This window comes from Haliotis rufescens, unplaced genomic scaffold (genome assembly GCF_023055435.1).
Source record: "Haliotis rufescens isolate VD_foot unplaced genomic scaffold, xgHalRufe1.0.p SCAF_23, whole genome shotgun sequence".
Classification (NCBI taxonomy): Eukaryota; Metazoa; Mollusca; class Gastropoda; order Lepetellida; family Haliotidae; genus Haliotis; species Haliotis rufescens.
In genome coordinates, this window is record NW_025963924.1 from 4,913,806 (window position 1) to 4,941,762 (window position 27,957).

Below are 27,957 nucleotides of genomic sequence, written 5' to 3' on the forward strand. Positions count from 1 at the left end.
CACGAGTGATTAATCTGTCACGATTAGAACGAGGCTTACTGATGCACATGTGGCGCACCCTGGGCAAGTGACTTTGTTCGAAGTGTGCGCTCTGTTCACCCAGCAGTGAATGGGTACCCGGTAGGATGAGATGGCAATGTGGTTATTAACCTTCTAGCGTCTAACAGGCAGCTTGGGTTGTATACTCCCCGGGGAGCTGAGAATGATTCTTGAGTGCACATTGATCCAGTGACCGGGGTAATAATAGCGCTCTGAGCATTCCGCCGAGTGGTGTGGAAATACGCGCAATACAAATAGCCTAATTTAATAGAAATCATCAGGCATCAACTGAAATGTTATCAATTGTGTCTAACAGTATCAATATTTCAATTCAGAATCTCCTTTACATGAACGTTATAAGAGGAAATGTACCACCCATCTTAGATCCTTACATGCAGTCGAGACCCGTGAAGATCCGGGTTAGAATAGGTCTTCAGCCACCCGTGCTTGTCGTAAGATGCGACTAACGGGATCGGGTGGTCAGGCTCGCTGACTTGATTGATGCATGTCATCGGTCCCAATTGCGTGGATCGATGCGCTTGATGTCAATCAGTGGATTGTCTGGTCCAGACTCGAACATTTACAGACCTCCGTCATATAACTGGCATATTGCTGAGTGCGGCGTTAACCAACCAACAAACAAACAAACGCCTTACTTGTAGAAACAGGAGAAAGTTTGGTTCCGAGCGTGTGTTTATGATTACCAATCAGATAGGTCATACGCCATTGTTGAAACCCGATCCCCATTATTAAATAAATATAAATAGTTACGTCCTCATAGTTGATGTCCCGTCTTTCCGGATTAATGTTAAAAATATTAAAAACCTAAGGCATATTATCTTGATATGTTTTAATCTGGACAAGTCTGGGAACGTATCGTCCAGATAAACGAGGTTTTACTGTGCATGTTAATATTTGCTTTCTTCCATTGGTTAAAGCCTTCGCTCGTCACGCCGAAGACCCGGGTTCGATTCCCGACATGGGTACAATGTGTGAAGCCAATTTTGGATTTGACTAAAATATTGCAAACGTTATCGAAACGTTACTGGACTGTCTCCGAAACACTGCATACAGACGGTCCAAAACATAACTATGATACCCGCACTAAATACATCACCATCAAATAACCATTTCTTGTTGGTTTCATATTTTAGAGACCCACAAACATGGTACTTATTACTATAAGTCTCACCCGTGAAGATCCGACATAGAGTAGGCCTTCAGTAACAGGCGACTGATTGGATCAATCAGTCAGGCTCGCTGACTTGGTTGATGCATGTCATCGTATTTCAATCGCGTGGATCGATGCTCATGATATCAATCACTGGATTGCCTGGTTCAGACTCGATTATTTATAGACCGCCGTCATACAGCTGGACTATTGCTGAATGCGGCGTTAAACAACCAACCAACAAACAAACTATTGAAGTCTGATTTTAGCCCAAGGTACAGAAGCCGTTGACCCTCCATACAACGTCCCCACGTGTACAGAGACGTTCCTGCAAATGAATCTATCCGAGACTACCAGCGTCAACACCATCATCGTGCCGGCGTTGGCATGCACCGATGCCGACGACCCATCCAGTCCCGAGGGTACATTGAAGTACGAGATGTTTTCGGGAAAGGCCGCGAGATTTGACGTCGACGCGAACACCGGGGCCGTCAAGTTAAAGAGGAAATTCAATGCGGACTTCCAGAAATACTACTTTGTAAGTCTTTGATTGTTTATTATTTCAAATTCTGTGGTATTTTTCATGGAAATATCCGACGGAAAATTTTACCGATTTATGTACTTAAATATGAAAATAAAAAATGTTTGCTTAACGTCAGGCACGAGAGCACGAGTTCCGTGTTGGAATACCAGTAATCACGATTTCGGCGAATGTTGGATTCGAACTCGATCTGCGGATCCCGGTGGCCAAAAGTACCACAGGTGCCCCTCTCTGCTATTGACGGTTGTAAGGGTAGCCTAGAGGCAGATTAATAGAGTTCCCACGACGGCGGAAAGTGCGTACCGTAAATCCTTAAATACACACCAGTCAAATATAAATGTGGACAAATAATGGTTTCTTTCCTAATTTCCGGTGTGAGATCTTAGATTTACAAAACGTCTATATAGCTGAAAAAAAGTTCTGGTACTTGTATTTACAAAGTGATTATAGCGATACGACAACAGATTTGCAGTGGTCCTAGCGCTACGGGCACGGGTCACTGGTTTTCATCCTAAACCTGAATCTGAATCTGATCCTTTGAAACTGAATGTACATTTAAAACAAAATTGAATACAACTTGATACAAAACGTCACTATAAAGTATCTAATGCCTCATCATCTAAGGTGAGTGAGTGAGTGAGTTGGGTTTAACGCTGCTTTTAACAGTATTCCAGTTATATCACGGCGTGTCAGTTTAATGTGGGAGGAAAGCCCGAAGTGATGTATGTCTCAGACGTTTACCACTTCGGTGAAACCCACGAGCACGGGTATAGTGCTGACAAACCTAGAAACAAAATCGGGGCGAACTGGGATTCGAACCCACAATCATAGGTTTCTGGCGTGTCCAAGGGACGCAACTCTGCACATCGAATCGTGGCGCCTTAGACGACTCGGCCTACCCTGCCCTCTCATGATCTTAGGACCTTTCGAAATATGAATGAGTAAGTGAGTGGGTTTAACGCCGCTTTGAGCTGTTACAGTATTCCAGTTATGTCACGGCGTTATATGTGGGAGGAAAACCTGAAGTGATGCAGGTCTTAGAGATTTACCACTTTGGTGAAACCAGCAAGCACTGGTAGGTGCTTACAAACCAAGAAACGTTACCAGATTCGAACCCACGATCATAGATTTCCGGCGTACCCAAGGGGCGCAAGTTTGCACACTGGATTGCGGCGCCTTAGACGAGTGAGCTACCCGAGAAAAACATCCGGTCATGGTCAAATATTAGAAAAATGCTTCCTGTATCTATAACGTGTAATTTTTTTTAAATCAACAAATTCTCATTTGGACTTCAAAAAGTTTTGCTCATTTCAGACAATATGCAGATTTGTAGGCTCTTATACCTCTGTTGAACTCCGATACCCACTGACACGTCTCTCTCTCTCCGGTGTCCCCCGCCGTGATATTGCTGGAATATTGCTAAAAGCGGCGTGGAACCATACTCACTCACTCACTCAAAGAGGTTTCACTGTGTAATGTTTTGTTGAAATGTAAAACAAGATATGTAAATAAGTGATGTCGACTCTGCATCAAACTTGCAACTCTCTCTCTCTCCCTCTCTCTCTCTCTCTCTCTCACACACACAATCGCAGCTGTATTGATGTCAGAAAATCAAGGGCAGCTCTCTCTCTCCCTCCCTCTCTCTCTCTTTCTCCTCTCTATCACTCTCTCTCTCTCTCTCCCTCACACACAAACGCAGCTGTATTAATGTTAGAAAATCAAGGGCCTCTCTCTTTCTCTCTCTCTCTCTCTCTCTCTCTCTCTCTCTCTCACACACACACACACACACACACACTCACAATCGCAGCTTCATTGATGTCTGAAAATCAAGGGCAACTCTCTCTCTCCCTCTCCCTCTTTCTTTTCTCTCCCTCTCTCTCTCCCTCCCTCTCTCTCACACAAACGCTTCCAAGCTTAACGCGGCCGTAACTCTGACTTCTTCTTCCCAGGTGGAGGTGAAGGTATACGACCAGGGGCTACCCAGCCAGACCGCCACAGTCGGGATAAGTTTCTACCTGTTCTCCGTCAACGACAACGCCCCCAAAATAACGAACCTACCCCCAAGCGTCACCGTGGACGAGATGTCTGCCCCTGGCACTCTAGTAGCGACCTGTACATTGTCCGATAAGGACTCGAAGGCAGGGGGCTTGGCAGGGGAGGTTCGGATCGAGAAGACAGGTGATAATTTTTGCAAATCAATACGGTTATAACGAACTCAAAGGGACCAGTGATTTTAGTTCGTAATAACCGTAGTTCGTTATAAGCATATAAAAAGCATATATACATCGAATGGCCGGGACTAAAAAATAAGTTCGTTATATCCGTCAGTTCGTTATAAGCGTGTTCGTTATAAACGTAGTTTACTGTACATACGTTTTGGGGATGAGTGGTGCGTGGAGATTGCGAGGGTGAGTTGGGGGTGGGGGGTATATTATTGTGGATCCCAGAGTCGACCTGTGAATTCGAAACTTTCATTGCCTAGTCAAAATGTTCAGTGCTAAGATGTCAGCTATATTAACACATTTACTACACCCTTGACTTTAACAATAGCAGTTTTTGAATTTCGGAATTTTGGTTTGGAAAAAAAGTACAATTCCACAACATAGTTGTTCTAAATACATTCGGAGCTTCCCGGCAACATGACATTAAATTATTGGTAGTAACGTCACCCTACCGGAAGTGATGTCATAGGCAATAGAAATGACGTCAGAGCGAGAGCGAGAAACTTGTTTATTATCCAGAGGGTTAGAAAACGTCTAGTTCATACTGATTTTACATGCTTGTTTGATAATCCCTTTTCACCATGCACTCAAGTGAGATCATATTGGTGTCACAGAAGGCAGTCTGGATTAACAGGGTTCAACTATAGATAACATTTTTCTGCATATCCGTAGATGGTGACCCGTATGACAAGTTCTGGATAGACCCACAGACGTGTAACATATACCTTCACAAATACCTGGAGTATGAGAAAAGAAACTCCTTCGATTTGACTTTCAAGGCCACTGACCTTGACCCTGACATCCCGAAGACGGCCACGGGCCAGATGACGGTGAAGGTGGTGGATTCTAACAATTTCAAACCGGTAAGTGCGGATTACTTCCATTCTCTATTCTTTATTGTTTCTTTTGATCCACGTCCTGTCTACTATCAGCCGCAAAACATGAGATTGCAATTGATCAAACTATTCTATGTCAATGTGCTTCAGTTCGATCAAACCGCCTCCTGCCTGGCGCTCGGCATTAAGGGGCTAAAACAAGGACTCGTCGGCTCGGAGTCAGTATACTGTGTCTGAGTTGGGTATTCATGTTCAACTGCGGCATGGTATCTCAGTGAGCTAGCACTATCAATCGGCATCAGTCCGGACTAGTACAAGCAGCTACACACATACATACACGTGCATGCACATCGTTATATAAGTGCATTAATCTTGGACGCGACGTTAAACCCCATTTCACCTCACCTCAGTTCGATCAGCAACACAACTGATACCCGGTAGGTCATGTCATTTTCTAAATGGTTAGACACTGGCTTAACGTCAAACCCGCAATCGTAGTATTTACTGTTTTCGGCGACTGACCTGGTGTTTGCATCTTCACAACAGTGAGTGAGTATGGTTTTACGCCGCTTTTAGCAATATTCCAGCAATATCACGGCGGGGGACACCAGAAATGGGCTTCAAACATTGTACCCATGTCGGGAATCGAGCCCGGGTCTTAAGCGTGACGAGCGAACGCTTTAACCACTAGGCTACCCGACCGCCCCGAGTCTGATCAGAGAATCCAGTGACTGACATTGTGGATATAAACAAAAGGCACAAGAATTTGCTGAGCAAAAGAAAGTGTACAGTTGAAAATTGGATTTGAGAAAAAACTTACAAGCGTTATAAAAACACTACTATCCTGAAAACAGTCGCCATGACACTGCAAACTATGATACCCGCATTAAATACATCACATAGAATAACCGTTTTTGTTTGGTTCATGTTTAGCCGTGGCGGAAGAGTAGCCTAGTGGTTAAAGCCTTCGCTCGTCACGCTTAAGACCCGGGTTCGATTCCCGACATGGGTGCAATGTGTGAAGCCCATTTCTGGTGTCCCTCGCCGTGATATTGCTGGAATATTGCTAAAGCGGCGAAAAACCATACTCACTCACTCATGTTTAGCCACCATCAAACATGGGTGTGTACTTTCTTTTTCCGGGTAGTTTAATTGTTGTCTGGGGTCGACAAATATCAGTGCTATTATCATTAACGTCCTAAGATGTTGGAGTACGATGCCAAGTCAGCGAACCCGACCCTCCGGTACTTTAGGTCACCTCTTCGGTTGCTGGGGACATAATCTAATCTCTTACGGTTCATGTGTCGCGGGTTCCCTTGAATGATTCTTAACTGTTTTAATTCAGACGTGCACGGATTATCTGAAGCTTGTCTACATTGCGGAGTCTACGACGACAGGGTCAACCATTACAACGCTTACTTGCAGCGACATCGACAGCGGGAGTCTGAATACGCTAACCTACACCGCTGTTGGGGGTACGTTGATGAATGATATTTGTGTTTGTTTGTTTGTTTGTTTGTTTGTTTGTTGTTTAACGCCGCACTCAGCAATATTCCAGCTATATGACGGCGGTCTGTAAATAATCGAGTCTGGACCAGACAATCCAGTGACTGACATCATTGGCATCGATCCACCCAATTGGGATCGATGACATGCATAAACCAAGTCATCTCCCCGAGGCAAGTGAGTTAACTGACTACAAAAGTCCAGTTTCCACCCTTCCCGAACTAGGCTGGTATTATGGAGTTACATTTTGGCTGGACTAACGAGTCTATGCATAGTCCAATCAAAATCGCGCACCGAAATCGAAATCCGGTTCGTAAAAGTGTCATGCAGATTTCGGTCGACTGCAGGATTTGCAACGCATCAGCACCGCTAACTCGTTGTCAGCAGATATTTTCCAAATCTTTTCATGTTTTTAATCAAGGTGCTCACGTGATTTGATGCATTTCGCGATGTAAGACCCGTTTTATCACAACATAGATCTTGATTATCGATCAGATCGTCCTGACTGGGCGCCACCATTTCGGGTGAAACAAACGCAAGTGGTACGAGAGGTGGAATCTTATCGGTCCATAGGAGAGGCTTAGAGGGGACATAACTGGTAATAGCCACTGGTGGCGCAACGATCGAGCCCAGTAATTCCAGTCTAGTTCGGCAAGGGTGGAAACTGGACTTTTAAAGTCAGTTAACTCTCTTGCTTCAGGAAGATGATACCAAGTCAGCGAGCCTGACCACCCGATCCCGTTAGTCGCCTTTTACGACAAGCATGGGTTGCTGAAGACCTATTCTACCCCGGATCTTCACGGGTCGAATGATATATGAATAGGACAAATAATCATAATAATGAATTAACATGACCTGTACAAGATGATGAATTTGGCATCCTTGAAAATGTGTATATGTGTATTTGTTTATGCAAACGTTTTCCATTTCTACAAGAGGATAGAGATTTAATAAGAGACAAATTGCATCGTCCACGCAGAGAGTATAAACATTCTGGGTTACAGTACATAGGTTATAAAAACATAACCATATATTTACCATTCATCTTAAAATTATCTCAACATACATGGTTGAAACGCAGCATACAAAAATGATTAATTTCATCGGGTTTTAGTAATTTATGAAACTTTATATTTCATTTTTGAGACGTATCTTCTGTTTTTCAATAGTTTTATTATGAACATAACAACCCAGTGAAATATTTAAAAGCGTCTTTTGAACGTGAAAATATTTTAATGATTCTTTTCATTCGGTGCGTCTGTGACAGGTGACACGAGCATTCTTGGTGTCGACGGAACGTCAGGGGAGGTAACTCTAAACAGCCCCGTCGACTTCGAATCAGGACAGGTGGAGTATTCGCTCATAGTTGATGTCAAGGACACCGGACTTGTCCAGTACACAGCTAGTGTGGAGGTCAAGGTCACCGTCACCGACGTCGATGATCATGATCCCACGTGGACCTCGACGAGCGTGTTTACAACAAGTGGGTAGAGTTCATGACAAGGCAATAAGCAATCTTCAGGGGTCATAATTCAACATTTTTAGCGGTTTCTTGATATTTAATTAAATTGAAATAGATTCATGAAAATCACGAAAGCGAAACTAAATGTATTAAATGTATAAAATTAAAAATGTATAAAATTAAAAACATTTCAACTGAAGTAAATCTACGTATATCATGAATATAAACATGTATGACTGCGGTCTGTAAACAACCACCCGTGAAGATCCGGGGTAGAATAGGTCTTTAGAAACCCATGCTTGCCATAAAAGGCGACTATGCTTGTCGTAAAAGGCGACTAATGGGATCGGGTGGTCAGGCTCGCTGACTTGGTTGATGCATGTCATTGATCCCAATTGCGTGGATCGATGCTCATGATATTAATCACTGGATTTTCTGGTCCAGACTCGATTATTTACAGACCGCCGTCATAAAGCTGGAATATTTCTGAGTGCCGCGTAAAACAACAAACCAGACCAAACCACTGTAAACAATCGAGTCTGACCAGACAATCCAGTGACTGGCATTATGGAAATGACAATAGGCACAACGATCTGCTGGGCAAAAGAAAGTGTAAAGTTGAAAATTGGATTTGAGAAAAAACTTACAAACGTTATCAAAACGTTTACGTCACAGCAAACTTCAGGTTCAAAACACAACTATGATACCCGTATCAAATACATCACCATCGAATAACCATTTCTTGTTTCATGTTTAGCCACCATCAAACAAGGGTGTATACTTTCTTTTGCCCAGCAGTTTATCTGGAATGCAATATAAACTACTGTCAATATATAGATATTGATTTTAAAACAGTTGACAGTTGTTGCACAGGATGACTGGACCCCATATTCACAAAGCAAACTCAACAATACGACTATGTCCATGTTAATGTATGAGAATTGACGCAGTCGCAATGCAAAGATCGCTTTTGTGTTAGTAGGCCCAGGGTCCAGCATCAAGAAAGAACAGTATCACTAATCATATCATTGATAGTGTTATGGTAGAAAACAAGAGGTGAGGTGACATGGTGTTTAACGTCGCGTCCAAGATTATTGCACTTATATAGCGACGCGCATGCACGTTTGTGTGTGTGGCTGCTTGTACTAGTCCGGACTGATACCGATTTATAGTGCTAGCTCACTGAGATACCATGCCGCAGTTTTAACATGAATACCCCACTCAGACACAGTATACTGACTCCGAGCCGACCAGTCCTTGCTTTAGCCCCTTAATGCCGAGCGCCAGACAGGGTAACAACAAGTACCATCTTTGAACGTCTTTTGGTATGACGCGGTCGTGGATCGAACACCGAACCTTCGCTCTCCGGGCGGACGCTCTACCACAAGACCACGGAGGCGGTTAGAATATAAGAGTTAGTATTGTCGCTCTGTTAGGATTTTTTTGTGCAAGTGGGCCCGGAGCTTTATACCGATCATACGCAGACTTTCATCATCCACTCTTTATGTTTAATTTCACCACCAGGTATCTTGGAGACGACGTCCATAGGGACAGTGGTTCTCACTCCCCAGGCCGAAGATCTGGACGCCAATCTAACTGAACCCAACACTATCATGTACGGGTTCGAATCTCCACCACTTCATCCATGGTTTACCATCAACTCTAGAACAGGTACACGGGTGTGCTTGTACAGACACCTTTTACATTTGATTTAATAGTCAATTATTTAAATGCTGGAGGAAGGAGCGGCGCAAAAGAGGTCACACTTACATTACACTTGTTTTTAATTCGTAACATACAAAGATTTGGAAAAAGTCACGAGTTTATACATTGTGATGCCAATTTGCAATGATTCGGCTGAAACATCTGAAACCGTTCGATACATTATTATCTGATTTCTATTAATTTCTTTTGGAAGGTGGTGAGGTGAAATGGGGTTAACGTCGCGTCCGAGAATATTACACTTATATAGCAACGTGTATGCACATGCGTGTGTGTGTCTGCTTGCAGTAGTCTGGACTAATGCCGATTTTATAGTGCTAGCCCACTGAGATACCATGCCGCGGTTTAACATGGTTACCCCACTCAAACCAGTAGTCCGAGCCGACCAGTTCTTGTTTAAGCCCCTTAATGTCATCGCCAGGCAGGATAACAACAAATATAATTTCCTAACGTCTTTTGGTATGACGCTCCGACCTTCCGTTTTTTTTGGAAGGGGTTGGAGGAGAGGAATGGCCGATTTTTATCAGTGTTTTGCTAAACAAAGATAATATCCAAAGATATTAATCACAAAGGAAAAGGATCCCTACTGAAGTATAGCTGTCATCCACCTTTTCATTATGTAATGTTTTCCAAGGTGCCATCGTCGTGACGGCTGTTCTTGACCGAGAGACGTTGTCCGTGGTGGAGTTTGACATCAACGCTTACAGCAGCAACAACGTCGACAAGAATATCACGGCCCATGTAACTATCACTCTCACCGACGTGAACGACGAAAAACCAAGGTTCACCATGGTAAGCATAGCGTCATCTATCACAGACATTGGAAGGGGTTGGGGTGGGTTGGGGTGTGGTGTGGTGTGGTGGGGCAATCGGTGAGGGGTGGGGATCATTTGGGTTGGGTTGGGGTGGGGTGATGGTGTCCAAAAGTGGAAAAATATGGCTAAAGTTAAAGATCATGTCTATTGTTGCACGGCCTGGGTACTGTGGAAAGCTCATTTCTGGTGTCCCCGCCGTGATATTGCTGGAATAGGGCTAAAAGCGGGCGTAACTTACTCACTCAGGATAGTTCGTGGTGGCCGACCCCAGCGTGGACTCACTCACTCTCATTGTAATAGTTCTATTGAAATGTGTCCAGTGTATTAAGAACTGATCGAACATTTTCCACCGGGCGTGTGTGCGAAATCCACATTCGCTCCGCTTATGACCAGCACCTTGCATATACTTTTTCATGCAGATTGTGTGAGTGGCAGGTGCTACCGATGGGGCAGGGCTTGCGTACCCTTTTCGCGAACACCTGGTGTCATCTTCGATTTTCATTGAACCATGCATTCAATTATCACAGCTCTTTTGCCCTTTGCGCCAATGGAATCTGCTTCTGTGACTGATCTGGCGTGGACCTTTTATATTTCTCTTTGGTGGTAAACGTTTATGCACCGTGTCGCTGACACCTTGTTTAAACTCATTCACTCACTTGCGCGAGTACGAGGTTATCTATTTTCACTTAATCTAAATAATCTACACCAGTATTTAACTCAACCACTTTAATTATATACACATAAGGGTACCCGTGAAAATCAGGGTTAGAATAGGTCTTCAGCAACCCATACTTGAACGTAAGAGGCGACAAACGGGAGCGGGTGGTCAGGCTCGCTGACTTGGTTGATGCATGTCATCTTATCCCAATTGCGTAGATCGATGCTCATGATGACAATCACTGGAGTGTCTGGTCCAGATAATAGTATGGTACAACTTTAACTTGGGAACCTTTATAATTACTTTTTTGAAACGGTAGAGTAAAACAATTAAATCTTAGATTCTTTCCCATCTAGCCTGTATACGCTGTGACATTACCGGAAAACACCACGCCGGGGTCGACGGCAACGACGGTGACTGCAAACGACTCCGACGACGGAGCGGGGGGACAAGTCGAATACTCAATAGATGGTACGTATAAGAAGCGATGTCTGCTTCCCTGCCTTGACGCCTAGATTACTCATGCTAGGGCAGAGTTACGTCCCTTAGGCCTGCCAGGAACTTATAATCGTCGGTTCGATTCCAAAATTCTCTCATTCTGTTTCTTGGTTTGTCAGTAAAATGCAGGTGCTCGTGGGTTTCATCAAACTAGAAAACGTTTAACTCCTGAGTTACTGGATTTCTTCCCATGTAAAGGTCATACGCCATGATTAACTGAAATCTTTTCAGAGCGCCCTTAAACAACATTCACACTCCCACTGGTTCTACATATTTTCCAAAACTTGCAACATTTTTTTGTAAAGGAGAAGATGCGCAATTTTCACATGAATTCTTTCTTGCAGGAACGTTCTTCAGCATTGACACAAACTCTGGTGTTGTCACCACCACGGAGATTGTCGACCTTGCCAGCGGAATTGTCCATGCTGCACGAGTAACTGCAGTGGACAAAGGAGTTCCCAGCCTGACGTCAGAATGCATGGTTTTATTGACTGTCACCCCGGTAAATGACTACACTCCGACATTTGCTGCAGTGGCCACCCAGAACATTGCTGAAGACACCTTGCCAGGTTGGTTATCTATCAGACCTCTATCAGAAACATTCATCCTGGCCCGACCCTATTGTATTCATTTTAAGTGCATGCTAAGTTTCCGCATTTTACAACATACTTTTAAATCCGAGTTTGCAATTTGTAATGGACCCACTCATAACGAAAAGTAATAGCAATCGTAAAGGCCACATAAACATTTCTCTACTACCTTATGTCGTTGTTTTCAGTTAATAAAATTGTGGATTTAGGAGCGGTTAGGGAATCGGAAAAATACAACTTAAATTTGACCTACATTAACATACCATTAAAAATTAATGGCTGGGAAACAATACTCTTTTCCATGTGACCTTAATATGATAAAATGGAGCAACTAAAAGAAAGAACCTTAATAAATTTAAGGAAAATATAATTAAATATTAATTCGAAAATGTTATTTCCCCAAAATATCAAATAGAATATTTATTTGTTTTTTATGGATAACACCTTTTGGTTCGTAACGGCGTTTCAAAGCTACTTCTTGTCCCTTCATTCACCTGATGACAAGTGGAATGCTGGGAGTAATTCTACTACGGAAGTACGGGGCAAATATTATTAACAACTACTACAAAATGACATTCTATAATTAGTAATACTATGGTTTTCTCTTCAGGAACAACGGTGCTGCAGATCGAAGCTACCGATGCCGACGTTGGTGTTGATGGTGACGTTGCCTACACACTACAGGACCCTGCTGTTCCGTTTCTCATAGACTCTACATCAGGCCAGATAATTACACGACTCAACCTGGATAGAGAAACAAACACAACTTGGGACGTCGTTGTCATCGCCACAGACAATGCACTAACGTCTCCAAAGTCTTCATCCGTCACGGTTCAGTTTGACATCACAGACGTCAATGACAACGTCGCCATCTGTGAAACCGTTCCAACAATTATTGTGCCCAAACCATACTCCACCGGCACGACGCTTACAGCGTTGATATGCATGGATGATGACAGCGATATAAACGCTGACCTGAATTATACCATCACGGCCGGGGATTCCGTGGTGTTTAATGTAGATTCAACAGGGGCTCTCAAACTGTCCGCAACACCCACGTTACCCTCCTATACTCTCATGATCACAGTCACCGACGAAGGGGCAACGCCTCTGAGTACCCAAGTCCCAGTCATGGTGTTCGTGGAGGTTGACTTGTCGTTTACAAACCTTCCTGCCAGCGTCAATAGATCTGAAGATGTTTCGATTGGAGACCCAGTGATAAAGGTCCAAGCGTGTTGCTCTTTCAGTACTCTGGTGTATGAGATTATATCTGGAAATGTCGGTGATAGGTTTGGCATCGATGAACATTCAGGACAGATCTATGTCTTGGCAGGCCTTGACAGAGAAGATGTTGGCAATTACAGCATTGGTGTTAGGGTTAGAACCACTGATTCCAGCCAATCCACAGACAGCTTGCTTGACATCATTCTTCATGACGTCAACGATAATGATCCTGCTTTTGGAGCACCATTTACCAAATTACATGTTGTTGAGTCCACCAATGTAAATACAGGCATTGAGATAATATCAGCAACCGATGCTGATTTTGGTGTCAATGCTGATCTGACTTATGTCATAGTGTCTGGTAATGTTGGCAATACATTCAGCATCAATTCATCTGGAATGCTGATTCTGGACAAGCCTCTAGATGCAGAGACACTCACTGCTTATACATTGACCATATCTGCAACCGATGGTGGCACCCTCTCCAGATCAGGGGAGACAACTGTTTTGGTGGAGGTGACTGATGTCGACGAACATCCCACAGAGATCATAGGATCGATTGGTGGAGTCATCAGCACCACCGTTTATGAAAATGCTACATTAGGAGCCCAAGTGTATCAAATAGTCGCCCGAGACCTGGATATATCCAATCAACTTACCTACGTGTTTACGAGTGGCAATGATGGAACGTTTCTAATCAATGATGGATTTATAACCCTGCTTAAGCTCTTGGACAGGGAGACAACGGATCTTTATGTTCTCAATGTTGAAGTGTCGAACGAAATAAACGATACAGTGGCGGCGGAATTGAGGATTGGGGTCAACGATGTCAATGACAACGACCCAACATTTAATGAGACTTTATACACATTTGACTTACAGGATGGCGCAACTGTTGGTGTTTCAGTTGGGACTGTTAGTGTTTCTGATATAGACATTGGAAATAATGCCCAGATTGATCTCAGCATCACGGGAGGAAATAATAGAGACATATTTGAGCTCGACGGAAATGCTATTAAAACTAAAGGAGCTGTGGACTACACAATACAGAAGCAGTACACTCTGGCTGTACAGGCATCTGATAACGGCCCTTCAGTGAGATCAACCATGACAACTGTCATCATCAGCATCATCCCAAATTTAGCAGTTCCAGAATTTGGACCAAATTCATTATCAATAACTTTAGATGAAAATACCGTTGACATATCACCCGTAACAGACCTTAATGCCACAGTAAACGGGGCTATGGAAGATGACTTAGTTTATACAATCCTAAACGGAAACACGGATAGCGCTTTCCTTATACATGAATCAACTGGGGAAGTCTTTATTGCTGGACAATTAGACTTTGAGGTCACGCAGCAATATAATCTTATCATTCAGGCTGCAAGGAAGGATAACTTAGCATCTACCGATACGATAACTCTGGACATCACCATTACGAATCTTAATGACAACCCACCAATATTCAGTATGCCAGTGTTCGAGATGACTACACCAGAAGGAGCTGCTTCTGGGACTACTGTGGGACAAGTATTGGTATCAGATGGTGATGAGGGGACCCTGGGACAGGTTACCATGGTCATGACACCATCGAGTGGATCGACTGACTTTACGTTTGATCCTGCCTTGGGTTACCTGGCAGTTGCCATGGAGACTGAGTACAGTAGACAGGCTGTGTACTATCTGCCTATTATAGCCACTGATGGGGGTAGTCCAGCACGGTCAACCACTACTGTAGTCGTGATAAAAGTTAATGATACCAACAACCACGCTCCAGAATTCTCTGAGACGGTTTACTCGTTTGCTGTTATTGAAACCACGCCTGTTAATGATGACATATACACGATCAGGGCTACAGATGCTGATGCTGGACTCAATGCTAAAATAACCTACCAAATAACCTCTGGCAATGGTGCAGGAGCATTTGTGATAGACACTGAAACTGGAGTCCTGGCTGTTGCTAATCCACTTGACAGAGAAACTGATGATAATTATGTTCTTACTATAGAAGCTGCGGATGGAGGAACACCATCGAGTACAGGGTCCTGCTCCTTGAACATTACTGTCGTTGATGCTAATGATAATGCACCGCTGTTTTCAGCTTCATCCATAGATAAAATCGTAAACAGGATCACTGATGTTGGCTCAGTTGTGTCCTCAGAGACAGCTACAGATGCAGATGCGGGAACTTATGGAGATATCGTTTACGCAGTGACATCTGGTAATGCAGAAGGGATATTTGTTATTGGATGGAGAGATGGAGTTATGAAGATGGTGACCTCACCCGCAGCTGATCTTTATACGTTAACAGTAACTGCCAGGGACGGTGGGGTTCCTAGCCAAACTGGACAGATGACTGTCACTGTCCGAGTTAAGCCATTAATCAATTCTGTGTCCTCAACGTTTGACTTTACCATCGTGGAAAACTCGGCCGTTGGTTCATCAGTTGGTGAAGTGACTCCTCACGCAAATCACAGAGCCGGAGCTATCGTAACGTACTCAATTGTATCTGGAAACTTTGACTCCCTGTTCACTATAACGAAGCTGCCAAACGGAAATGGGGAGATAACTCTTACAAAAATACCAGATCGGGAGACGTACAGCCGGTACGTGCTTTCAGTGAATGAGTTGGATGATGACAGCTTATCTGAAGACAGAATTGTCAACATAACAATCCTTGATGAAAATGATAACGACCCAGTTTTTCCTACGTCGACCTTGAACTTCAAGGTTGTAGAGAATTCTCCAGCTGGCCTTGTGATTGCGACCCTAACAGCAATAGATCCTGATGAAGGTACAAATAGACAGATGACGTACTCCATACCAACATCGTACGTTGCTGGTAACGGATTGTTTCAGATTAACAATACCGGCGCTCTTTCTGTAAAGGACCCCGCAGACTTTGAGAGCAACCCCATTATTAACTTTGCTGTCACAGCGACCGACGGTGGTGGCAGATCAGGGGAGATCACTCTGATTATTGACATCGTTGATGTGGCTGAAACTGTTATAGAAGCGGACACGTCAGGGACCTCTGCTTTCATATCCGCGGAGGTACCCGACACTGCAGCAACCGGAGCAGTAGTCACGACGTTGACGCTGGACGCTTTCGGACTGAATGCTGCGGAGGTCAACACCGTCAAATACGTTACGGTCAGCGGCGGAGGAGTGGTCCGCGTGGACGAAGGCTCTGGTGTTGTCACTGTGAAGGATTCTGGGAAACTTGTCAAGGACAGTCGATATTTTGAATGGGTCATTTGTCAAGCGGTAAACGCCACCTCTGGACAATCCCTGGCTGTTCTTGGGCTTGTAAGAGTTGACTGTTTTGAAGCTGCGTTGTACATGATTGTAATTACGTTCAGCGACACCAAGGACGCCATTGAACTGAACAGGTAGGTGTTGACCTAGAAATAGATGTAAAGACCCCTAAATGTAGTCATACCGTTTCAAGTGAAATCTCCCGGATTACAATGTGTCCGGATTACCAATCAAGGCCTTAGCTAAGCTTTCAAAAAAGACATGTGAAATACATTTCCAAATTTTACGCATCAATTTCCAAATTTGACTTGTACCATGTGTTCACGTGTTTTTTAGGTGAACAATTGACTTGCCTTTCCATGTGTTTATGACACCTGGTATCATCACTATTTGATAGTGATTCATAAACACATGCTCATGATATAGTTGGAATCGTGTAATGGACTCTACTTTCAGCAGGGTTTTCTTATGATTATTGAAAGGATTTTGTTGCTAATATATATTACTTTCATGGATTTGTTGTAACATAATATTACTGTGGATATATATAAAGGTTTCAAGCAGAATCAACCGGAATGCGGGTTTTCAGACTGATTAAGTTTCACTGCAATCCTTTCCGCATATTCCTAGTAAGAGATTGTTGTATGCAAAGAAACCTAATAAAAATAGGATTTTTTGGCTGAGCCTTATATCAGTAACGAAATTAAATAAATAAGCCAATAAGGAGATGGAGGTAATCCTTCGACTTTTCAAAAGTGTTCTAAATTTTAGTTATACATTTGGGTCGGTTGGGTAGCCTAATGGTTAAAGCGTTTGCTCGTCACGCCGAACACCCAGGTTCGATTCCCCATGAGAGTAAAGTGTGTGAAGCCACTTTCTGGTGTCTCCCGCCGTGATATTGCTGGAATATTGCTAAAAGCGGCGTAAAACCATACTCACTCACTAGTTATACATTTATTTCGACCACCAACTATAAAGTCTTTGGAAATCCCTTATATGAATTTTTACTTTTTAAAAAGAATCTCCAGGAGCTGATGTTCAATACATTGATAATATTCGGCGTTTCCTTCAGGCCAGGAGTTCGGTCCCACATCCAGAGTTTCTTCCTGTCGACCCAGTTTGTTGGTATATGGGAGGTGCGGCAGGAGGGGTCCTCGGCCAGGCGGCGTCTACTTGCAGCACAGTGAGTAGGATACGGTAGCCCAGCGGTTAATGCGTCCACTCTGGTTCGATTCTCAACATGGACACAATGTCTGTTGCACATTTTTAATTTCCTCAGGCGAGTATTGCTGAAAGCGTCGGTAAAACTCAACTCACTATCAGCAGGGCAGAGGGACATCGTTGGCTCGGTGCTTAAGGCGCAAAATATGTTTCAGTTAAATTTGCGCACCTTGGCTGTACCAGGATCCGCTGGACGTCGGCTCGATACCAGATTTATCTTTTTATCATATAATGGGTGGGTTTCTCGGCACTATATAGCGAGGGTACTAGCCAAGCGGGATCAATTTCCATATCTGTGCTTGTAGACCTCTGCAGCATGGAATCTTTTCCACAAATTAAAACAGTTGGATTTGACCGAAATATGTTCGAATTGTTACCTTGTTTCGTTTTATCGCTGTGTGTACATCTGACTGCACTTCGTAACGTTATGACAGGACAGGCCGACTGTCAACAACGTCTGACTGTGACCGTGACGTTTCGTAGACTAGTGTTAGAGTAGCTTCCCTTTGATAAAGGGCAGATCTCTATCGGACAGACCGACGGATTGCCGCGAAAGGCAAGTAAAACAATTTGTGTAGGCAATTGTTGTTTTGCATATATGTAGTTACGCCTCGGTATAAGAAACAGGTTTCTGTTGGAACTATATTGGCTACTGTCACTGTCCGACTTACGCATCACTTACCTTCTGACGTAATATATATTATTGCGCACATTCTAGGAAAAATTGCAATGTTTAGGTAATGTTTGTGAAAGATGGAAAGCGATTTTCGAGCACAGAATTAAAGAATGACATTATATGATAAAGAGGTTATCACGCTCGCCAAGGCTCGCTAAATACAATGTTTATTCTTGATACAGGATATTTACCATTCCCAAACACACTCGCGTGATAACCTCGTAATATAACGCGTAATATCTATCTTTGATAAGCACCATATCTGTATGAGCCTGTTTCACCAATGTGCGTAAGCTATTGTCACACATTAAGCTGACATGTGATAAAACTGAAGCTCTGTTTAACACCACCAGGTCGTCAGCCCAGGTGTACGTGGTTGCCGACCCTAGCGTCAACTCGCTCAGCGATGCACAGAACCCTAAACAGTTCCTGACCCAGCAAACCGTCCTACAGGTATGTTTAGTGCAGGTTGATCGCCACGTGGTCTAGTGGATGGAGCGTGGTCTCGAGCAGAAGGGTGGCGGTTCAATTCCCGGCCGCATCAACCCCAAATACGCTTAAAAGCTGATACTTGTTGTTACCCTGTCTGGCGCTCGGCATTTAGGGGATACAACATGGTCTGGTCAGGAACACACATGCGCACAACATTACACCCTATTTCATCTCACTCTACTTCAGGCTCCATCTGCAGGGATATATGTGGTGAGGTGAGTGAGTTTGATTTTACCCCGCTTTTAGCAATATTCCCGCAATATCACGGCGGGGGACACCAGAAATGGGCTTCACACATTGTACCCATGTCGGGAATCGAACCCGGGTCTTCAGCGTAATGAGCGAACGCTTTAACCAATAGGCTACCCAATGTGGTGAGGTGAAGTGAAATGGGGTTTAATGTAGTGTTCAAGATAATTGCACTCACATTACATGTATATAGCATGTAGACAAAAGACTTGAAGCCGACTAGTCCTTGTTTTATTCCCTTAATGCCGACGCTAAGAAGATGCTCTATCCACTAAACCGCGGCCCCTATATATGTGGCCTTGCGAGGATTAAAGGGTGGCCTGGCTAACCGTGTCACCCTACCCCGACGGCGTGTTTCGTTGCTCATGCTATCAGCCACTGGTTGTCTGGTTCTGAGTCTGTTAATTACAGTATATTGATGACTGTTGATTAGGTAATACCTTACGGCATAAATATCCATCATGGACTCGGGTGGGAAATGACTACAATCCGGTGTATGCTTAACCTCAAAGGGGAATCTTTGTGATGGGTGCCACAGGTAGGACAGGATACGCTCACCTTTTCGCGAACACCTGGTATCATCACTATTTGATAGTAATTCTTAAATAATTTTCATGATATAGTCGGAATCGTACAATCGACAGAAAAGGTTTCTTATAAATTTGAGGGGCGAGTGGGGTAGCCTAGTGGTTAAAGCGTTCGCTCGTCACGCCGAAGACCCGGGTTCGATTCCCGACATGGGTACAATGTGTGGAGCCCATTTCTGGTGTCCCCCTCTGTGATCTTGCTGGAATATTGCTAAAAGCGACGTAAAACCATACTCAGTCACTTATTAATATGGTGAGGTAAGGTGAAATGGGGTTTAACGTCGCGTCCAAGATTATTGCACTTATATAGCGACGTGAATGCACGTGTGTGTGTGGCTGTCCGGACTGATGCCGATTTATAGTGCTAGCTCACTAAGATACCATGCCGCAGTTGAACATGAATACCCCACTCAGACACAGTATACTGACTCCGAGCCGACCAGTCCTAGGTTTAGCCCCTTAATGCCGAGCGCAAGACAGGATAACAACAAGTACCATCTTTTAACATGTTTTGGTATGACGCGGTCGGGGATCGAACACCGGACCTTCCGCTCTCCGGGCGGACGCTCTACCACTAGACCACGGAGGCGGTATAGTTATAAATATGAAAAGGGAGGTGTCGCTTTTATTAAAGAACGTCCACTCATTTAACGCCAGGTGCTGCAGTCGTCGCCAGATGGGAGTCCCGTGGCCGGTCTGTCCTCTGGCGCGGCCACTGCTGACCAGGTGATGCCCTATAACTCAGTGGTGACGTCAGCTGCAGCTGTGTTCACGGCGTCCCCGGAAGGTATCACTGTCATCGCTCTAGCTGCAGCTGTGGTGCTGGTCATTCTCATTCTCGTCATCGCCTGTATCATCTGGAAGCTGAAGAAGAAAGCCAGGTAAGAGCATATCAGGCTTTTGACAGATGATACGGGAATTACTTCTCATTAAGGTCCCGCCATCCCAGAACTGAGATGTGTCCCTTAGACGGACCAGAAACCTATGATCATGTGTTCGAATCCCACATTCGCCCAGATTATGTTTCTGGCTTTGTCAGCACCATGCACCATACCTACCCGTGGGTTCGACTAAATAAATACAATTCAGAAAACATATATGTCCAATATCGAGAAGAAGCATAAGCTGGTTCGCTCCCCCTATATAGAGGCATTTTAGACCGACGACTTGTCAATTTCGTACGTGCATCCTTACTATTTCTTTTATAGATAAAAAAGAATTTTAGGAAATAATTCAAATGCGACTGCACAATTCAATTTATGAGTTTATGATGAATTAAAAATGAAATAGGAACGTATGTTTTTCATATTCCAAATATTCATTTCTAACGTTATTGAGACGTGGATTTACAGGAAAATGTTTATGAAAAGATGTAAGAAAACTCCACCAAATGACACTGGATTTGCGCGCGCGCCAACACACACACACACACACACACACACACACACACACACACACACACACACACACACACACACACACACACTCACTCACTAACCCACGCACACGCACAACTCGTACCCCTATCATCTAAACTACAAGGCAGCTACGCCACTGACACCATATGACGTGATTCGACTAAATTCAACATTCCCGAGCTCTTTAATGAGGTGATCCTTAAGAGGAAATAAACTTGGAAACTTTACAATAAATTTTGTATATATATAGTACTTATCTTATCTCACACTATGCATTTCTCATTCTTCTTTCGGTCCTTTCGGATACGTGCCTAAACAAAAGGTTTCCAGCTCCTAAAAAAACAATTCACCCGAACACACCCAACATCATCATCGTCACCTCCCAATCTGGGTCATAGATAGGGTAAATTTAAAAATTGTTAAAAAATTAGATTTCGTAAGTATCAAGTAGAAACAAAAACACAGCTTATAAAATAAGGGCGCGGTGTCAACACCAGACACTCAGGCTTCTTATTGCGAGTGCGAATAATCGTTACACACTGGAAAACTAACCAACGCAACTGACTCGTATGACGAGTTACATAAAATGAAATAAGTCTTGTAAATTATGTATTAATGTTCTTTTCTTGTTGTTATAGATTGAGAATACATCTTTTGTAATATTGTACAAGGCCGTTTCACGCAATAACCATCATTAATGTAATTGGTTACAGTGATGAATATCAAAAATATGTTTTTTGTCAAAGAATAAAAGGACTTTCTTATATTTCAGGAATTCACGAGACATTTCTGATGGTAAGAAACTTTGATACTATTATTACCATCCATACCTTTCTATAAATAAACAAATTCATAAACACAAGTTCATTTGAACTGAATGTCCACAAACGTATCTCACAGCTTAGGTAGAGATGGTAGTTTGGCCATCCCTCTAGAAATGGTCTTCAGCAACACATGCTTGTCGTAAAAGGCGACTATGCTTGTCGTAAGAGGCGACAAACAGGAACGGGTGGTCAGGCTCGTTGACTTGGTTTATAAATGTCATCGATCCCAATTGCGTAGATCGATGCTCATGATTTCAATCACTGGATGATCTGGTCCAGACTCGATTATTTACAGACCCCCGTCATATAGCTGAAATATTGCATGATGACAACAAACAAACAAAACAAAACGCATACAGGAGTTCTTCCAAGTTCACATAAAACAGCATTTGTAGAAGTTCTTTTTCCAACGGAAATATAACTTTTAAAGAAATTGATGTGATTTTTTTTTAAAGGTGTATCCCCCGATTTCTCAACCATATAAAATAATAGAAGAAATCTTTGTAACAATTATTTCAGCACCAGTTGAATTTGGGAGAGAGTATTTTGTCAAAAGTTTTAAGACTGTAAAAGATGCTGTCTAGGCTTGAACAGATAGAGCATTTCAAGCTTAACAAACATAACGCCAAAACCCGGATGGGATTACCCTCGTGGGTATCATGTTTGTCGATTATTTTTGGTGTCCCTGTTATGGCTGGATTGTCATATTGCTAAAAGCGGCTTTAAGCCATATCCATTCACCTAGTCAACGTAGTATACATTGTATCACCTACTTCATGGTCTATTGCAGAAAAACCGGTCAGCAGGGAGAGCAGGAACGAGAGAGTGAGTATTGATCTGCATGTACAGACGTATTTGTAACATATACAATACTGGCGTACCTTTTCACCTTGACATTAGCCCAGGTTAAGCTATACATATGTTCACTGTGACGACCCATAGTCTAGATAATGGCTGAATGAAGGTCAACTGCGCGGTCAGGATGGTGACCACTGTCCAGGTGTGTCCGGGCATGGTTCGTGATATAGAGATGATTAGCCAACTTTGTTTCTGTAACAAAACGTTAATGTAACAGGTTTTATAATTATACTATTATTATGGTTTTTTTCCTTTTATATAATATTTACGATACAGAAACACATAAGGGCAATAATTCCTTTATTTTAGATATCATTAAAAAAATATTCGCAGGTAAAGACGTGTTTTCATTTACTTACGTAATTTTGGAAACCGCGTAGGAATACGGTGCCTGAGTAACTTGCCCCATTCATATATAGTGCCAAATGATTTGAGTCAGGTACTCACAAAGCGGGAGACGCGTGAAGTTCCTTGTTAGAATAGGTCTTCAGCAACCCCTATATGCTTGTCGTAAGAGGCGACTAACGGGATCGGGTGGTCAGGCTCGCTGACTTGGTTGATGCATGACATCGTATCCCAATTGCGTTGATCGATGCTCATGATGTCAATCACAGGATGGTCTGGTCCGCCGATTATTATCTCACCGCCGCCATATAGCTGGAATATTGCTGAGTGTGACGTTAAACAACAAACCAACAAATCCCTGTCGAAACATATGCAATTTTATTGATTAATTAGACGCCGCATCATTGTATTGAGCTTATTAAAAGTAATCCCTGTCAGATGCCCCTATTTGCATATTTATCAGAACGTAGTACCAGGTTTGTCGGAATGGTTTATCGATATCACGTTTCGTTATATGCAAACAAGGTAGAAACACAATGATAAACGTCACGAACTGTTGTTTACTCCAGAGATCAACAGCTCCTATGTTCCGTGATGTCCCACCTGTGGCCCCCGTCACCACGATCATCCCGAGATCAGGTGAGCTAAGAGGATATTTGACTGAAATAACATATTTATCTCATGACAATGTCAACTTTATCAGGCCAGACATGTTACATATTACAGGAAAAGTCAATACAACAGCGATAGACGTCTGTAGCCAATCTCACTTTAAGCTTTCCTCGCACAGCCAACACGCTGGCATACACTACTGGGTAAAAGAAAGTATACGCCCATGTTTGATGAAATGGTTATTCGATGGGGATGTGGTAGATACGGGTATCATCGTTGTGTTTTCTATCTTAAGTTTGCTGTGTTTCGGTGAATGTTTTAACCCTGGTAAAGTTTTGATAGCGTTTCTAACTGTTCGTCAAATCCAGTTTTAAGTGTATGCTTTTTAGTCCGGCACTTTATTAAGAAAACTGTAAACCCTAGCTCACATATTACGTTCTCATCCACTTGGGTCTGCATGTTTTGTATATATTCCACCCCTGATATTTCAGAGTCACTAACTGACGCTTACATCAGCAACCGAAAGTCGACTGTTGATCTCCCCGCAATCATCCCAGCGATTGTTCTATCTCCAAATGAAAAAGCTGAACCTCGGTTTCAGAAGTTTGAAAGTGACAAGAAGTGGGCCACACCTACAATTAAACATCAAGGTCCAATGGTGGGCAGATCTCCCACCAAGAACCCGACGGGAAACGTTTTGCCAAGAGACGATGATGCTGTTAGTCTCGTAGCTGATGATGACATCACGCCACGTGACAAAATAGTAACCCCGCCACGTGTCACGCCAAAGATGGGGTTCAAGGAAAAACCCTTGCTGGTTGGGGGAAAGGTCTTCGATGGAGTTGGATTTGATGACGGTACGTTTCATGTTACTGAGGTGAGGTGAGGTGAGGTGAGGTGAGGTGAGGTGGGGTTTAACGTCGCGTCCAAGATAATTGCCCTTATATAGCGACGTGCATGCACGTGTGTGTGTCTGCTTGTACCAGTCCGGACTGATGCCGATTTATAGTGCTAGCTCACTGAGATACCACGCCGAAGTTTAACATGAATACCCCACTCAGACACAGTATACTGACTCCCAGCCGACCAGTCCTTGTTTTAGCCCCTTAATGCCGAGCGCCAGACAGGGTAACAACAAGTACCATCTTTTAACGTCTTTTGGTAGGACGCGGCCGGGGATCGAACCCCGGACCTTCCGCTCTCCGGGCGGACGCTCTACCACTCTACCACTAGACCGCGGAGGCGGTCTCATCTTACTGATGATTGCATATCTGTGTCATTGGAGGGGGCATGCTTCCCAACGGTGAGGAACCCGTTCGTTGTCTAGTGGTAGAGCGTCTGCCCGGAGAGTGGAGGGTCGGGGGTTCGATCCGGCCGCGTCATACCAAAAGACGTTAAAACATGGTACTTGATGTTTACCTGCCTGGCGCTCGGCATTAAGGAGATAAAACAAGGGCTAGTTGGCCCCGAACTCTTTTTCTCTTACACACTCACATGCAGTTGTATTAATGTAATAGTGAGTGAGTGATTTGGGTTTAACGCCGCTTTTAACAGTATTCAAGTTATATCGCGGCGTGTCAGCTTAATGTGGGAGGAAAGCCCGAAGTGATGCAGGTCTCAGACGTTTACCACATCGGTGAAACCCACGAGCACGGGTATGGTGCTGACAAACCTAGAAACATAATTGGGGTGAACCGGGATTCGAACCCACAATCATAGGTTTCTGGCGTGCCCAAGGGACGCAACTCTGCACAGCGAATCGCGGCGCCTTAGACGACTGGGCCACCCGTGCCCCCGTATTAATGTAATAACATCAAACGCGACGCTAAACAATGTGTTCAGAGTTGCGTCCCTTGCCGTGCCAGGATACGTTTTGAATGGATTCAAAGTTCAAACTCAAAATTTGCCAGCACATGCCAGTTGGCATTGGCACCTGATAATTGCAACGACGGGAATAAAATACCTATGTATTTTGTATGAAGAAAAAAATATTTCTACAACAAAAAATTTCATTTTCAGCAACGGACAAACCTTACGTCTACAACACAAAAACAGGGGAGGTAAGTTACGACGTTGACAAGAATGACGTCCGTTTAACGTCAGACGACACCAACAACGTCTTCCCGTCCGATAGCAGCGTGAGCACAGTTTCATTCACTTCAACATCATCGTCTACCCCATCGTCGACATCACGAACTATAGGTTCTCTTCCGAATCTCAACACCAATGAAAAACCGCCATCAGACGACAAACCACTCAAACACAATGCTGCTCGGACGTCATCCCATCTTGATCTCCAAACCGGAAGTCTCCACGACTTTTCGACAGCTCTGAAGAACCCAAGATCCGCTTTCACCGAAAGTATTGACTCCGGTCTCGGAGAATTCAACAAGCAGAGCAACGACAGCAGTCACTCCAGCGATGGCAACGCCACCAACACTATCCCTCGTAGAGACCAGCACGGCGATAAGCGCACGTCGTGGTTCATCAGGACCATCCCCCGCGACCCGGGTAACAAACAGGACGTTCTCAGCCGGGACCCCTTCTACTGCCAGTGGGCGAAGGGAATTGCGAAAAGAGGGAAACGACCTCGGCCCCTCGACAAGGTTGTGAGCCCCGGTGACGTGTCGTCCTATATCTCCAGTAGCGGTGACTCTTTACCTGCCCAGAAAATATCAACACAAGACTGGATGTTGGAGGGTAGCCCGTAAAATATTTTAACGTCCAGGGCCCTGTTTCACAAAGTGATCTTTGGGCTTAGTTGATTGTAATTCACCGAGAACGCGATCTTAAACTGGCTTCTCACCTCGTCAGTGAGAATGAAATATATTACTCAAAACAATTAAGGCATGACAGATTAAGTAATAATATGAAACAGTCGGCCGACCCTTAACTTCTTTTGAGTAGTATAGTGTTAGATGTTTCTGTACCTGGACGCTGCTAGGAAACTGAAAATTAATATTCTGTGTGTTTTGTAGAATATTTTGTTCACAGATTTTACAAAAAAATATCAGTAACAATTTGATCAGTTATGTATATTGTTGTTTTAAATAATTTCAACTTTATTTTATTGCATGACATCTGTTCCATTTTTTTTAAATAACGATAGTCGTAAAATATCCTTTAATTCGTGACACTGATACGCTACAAGGTTTATGTCCTTCGACTACCAATGTTCTTTGTTGTCTGTCGATATTACCGTTGTCGTAGTAAAATGTAACTTTGACAAAACAAGTTTCCGACATGGCAAGTTGACCTGGTTCATATTAATGAGGTTTCCGATACGACAGGTTGATTTATATTATTTCATGGTCAATGGGTTGCATTCATTTTGCAAATATTGTATTTTGTACAGAAGTAGGAGTGACATCAAACACATGGGTCATTATTAGCCGGATTATAGAAGCCCCTTCGCGTTGATGTAATGGTAAAGTTAGTTTGTGTTACCTTGTTCTAAGGGGCGGTCGGGTAGCCTAGTGGTTAAAGCGTTCGCTCTTCACGCCGAAGACCCGGGTTCGATTCCCGACATGGGTACACTGTGTGAAGCCCATTTCTGGTGGCCCCCGCCGTGATATTGCTGGAATATTGCTAAAAGCGGCGTAAAACCAAACTCACTCACACTACATTGTTCTAAACGCCCTTGTTCCAGAAACAACTGACCAGCATAACCATATGCATGTATGTTCATTGACAATTTTAGTTAAAGATCAGATTGCTATGTTGATTTTATTTGTTGATCTTGGTACAAAATGCTACCATTGTTATCCAGTACGGCAAAATATACTGAAACACTTTAAAACGCATTATCGCTTTAACTCGAAATCAGGAAAGATGCGTGTTTGAACCCATACGACGCCATGGTTGTGTTTGATTATCTTGTGCCTCAGTACCTTGACGACTTAATTTAACTTTTTGGCCATTTTGCCAAATATAACCCCCCAAAAATTGAATTTGTGTTTTCAAAGTGTTTCCGAATATAACATATGAATAGAGCATCTTTACTAAAAAGATGGGGGCGGTCGGGTAGCCTAGTGGTTAAAGCGTTCGCTCGTCACGCCGAAGACCCAGGTTCGATTCCCGACATGGGTACAATGTGTGAAGCCCATTTCTTTTGTCCCCCGCCGTGATAT

General features: G+C 43.5%; 2 protein-coding genes across 2 annotated transcripts; both read left to right on the forward strand.

Annotated features, from left to right (window-relative positions):
• The first annotated feature begins 1,544 nt into the window (after window positions 1-1,544).
• Window positions 1,545-22,873, forward strand: LOC124116977 (protocadherin Fat 3-like). The gene is made up of 15 exons (XM_048401812.1): window positions 1,545-1,748; window positions 3,701-3,929; window positions 4,646-4,836; window positions 6,155-6,284; window positions 7,583-7,798; window positions 9,302-9,448; window positions 10,134-10,291; window positions 11,329-11,443; window positions 11,815-12,039; window positions 12,671-16,679; window positions 17,618-17,728; window positions 18,796-18,895; window positions 20,428-20,651; window positions 21,961-21,983; window positions 22,803-22,873. The coding sequence occupies exons 1-15, from the start codon at window positions 1,545-1,547 to the stop codon at window positions 22,871-22,873; spliced, it is 6,153 nt and encodes a 2,050-aa protein (XP_048257769.1).
• A 917-nt stretch (window positions 22,874-23,790) lies between these two features.
• LOC124117001 lies at window positions 23,791-27,532 on the forward strand. The gene is made up of 3 exons (XM_048401595.1): window positions 23,791-23,854; window positions 24,319-24,684; window positions 25,847-27,532. Exons 1-3 carry the CDS (start codon window positions 23,800-23,802, stop codon window positions 26,536-26,538), a joined length of 1,113 nt encoding a protein of 370 aa, XP_048257552.1. The 5' UTR covers window positions 23,791-23,799; the 3' UTR covers window positions 26,539-27,532.
• Window positions 27,533-27,957: the final 425 nt, after the last annotated feature.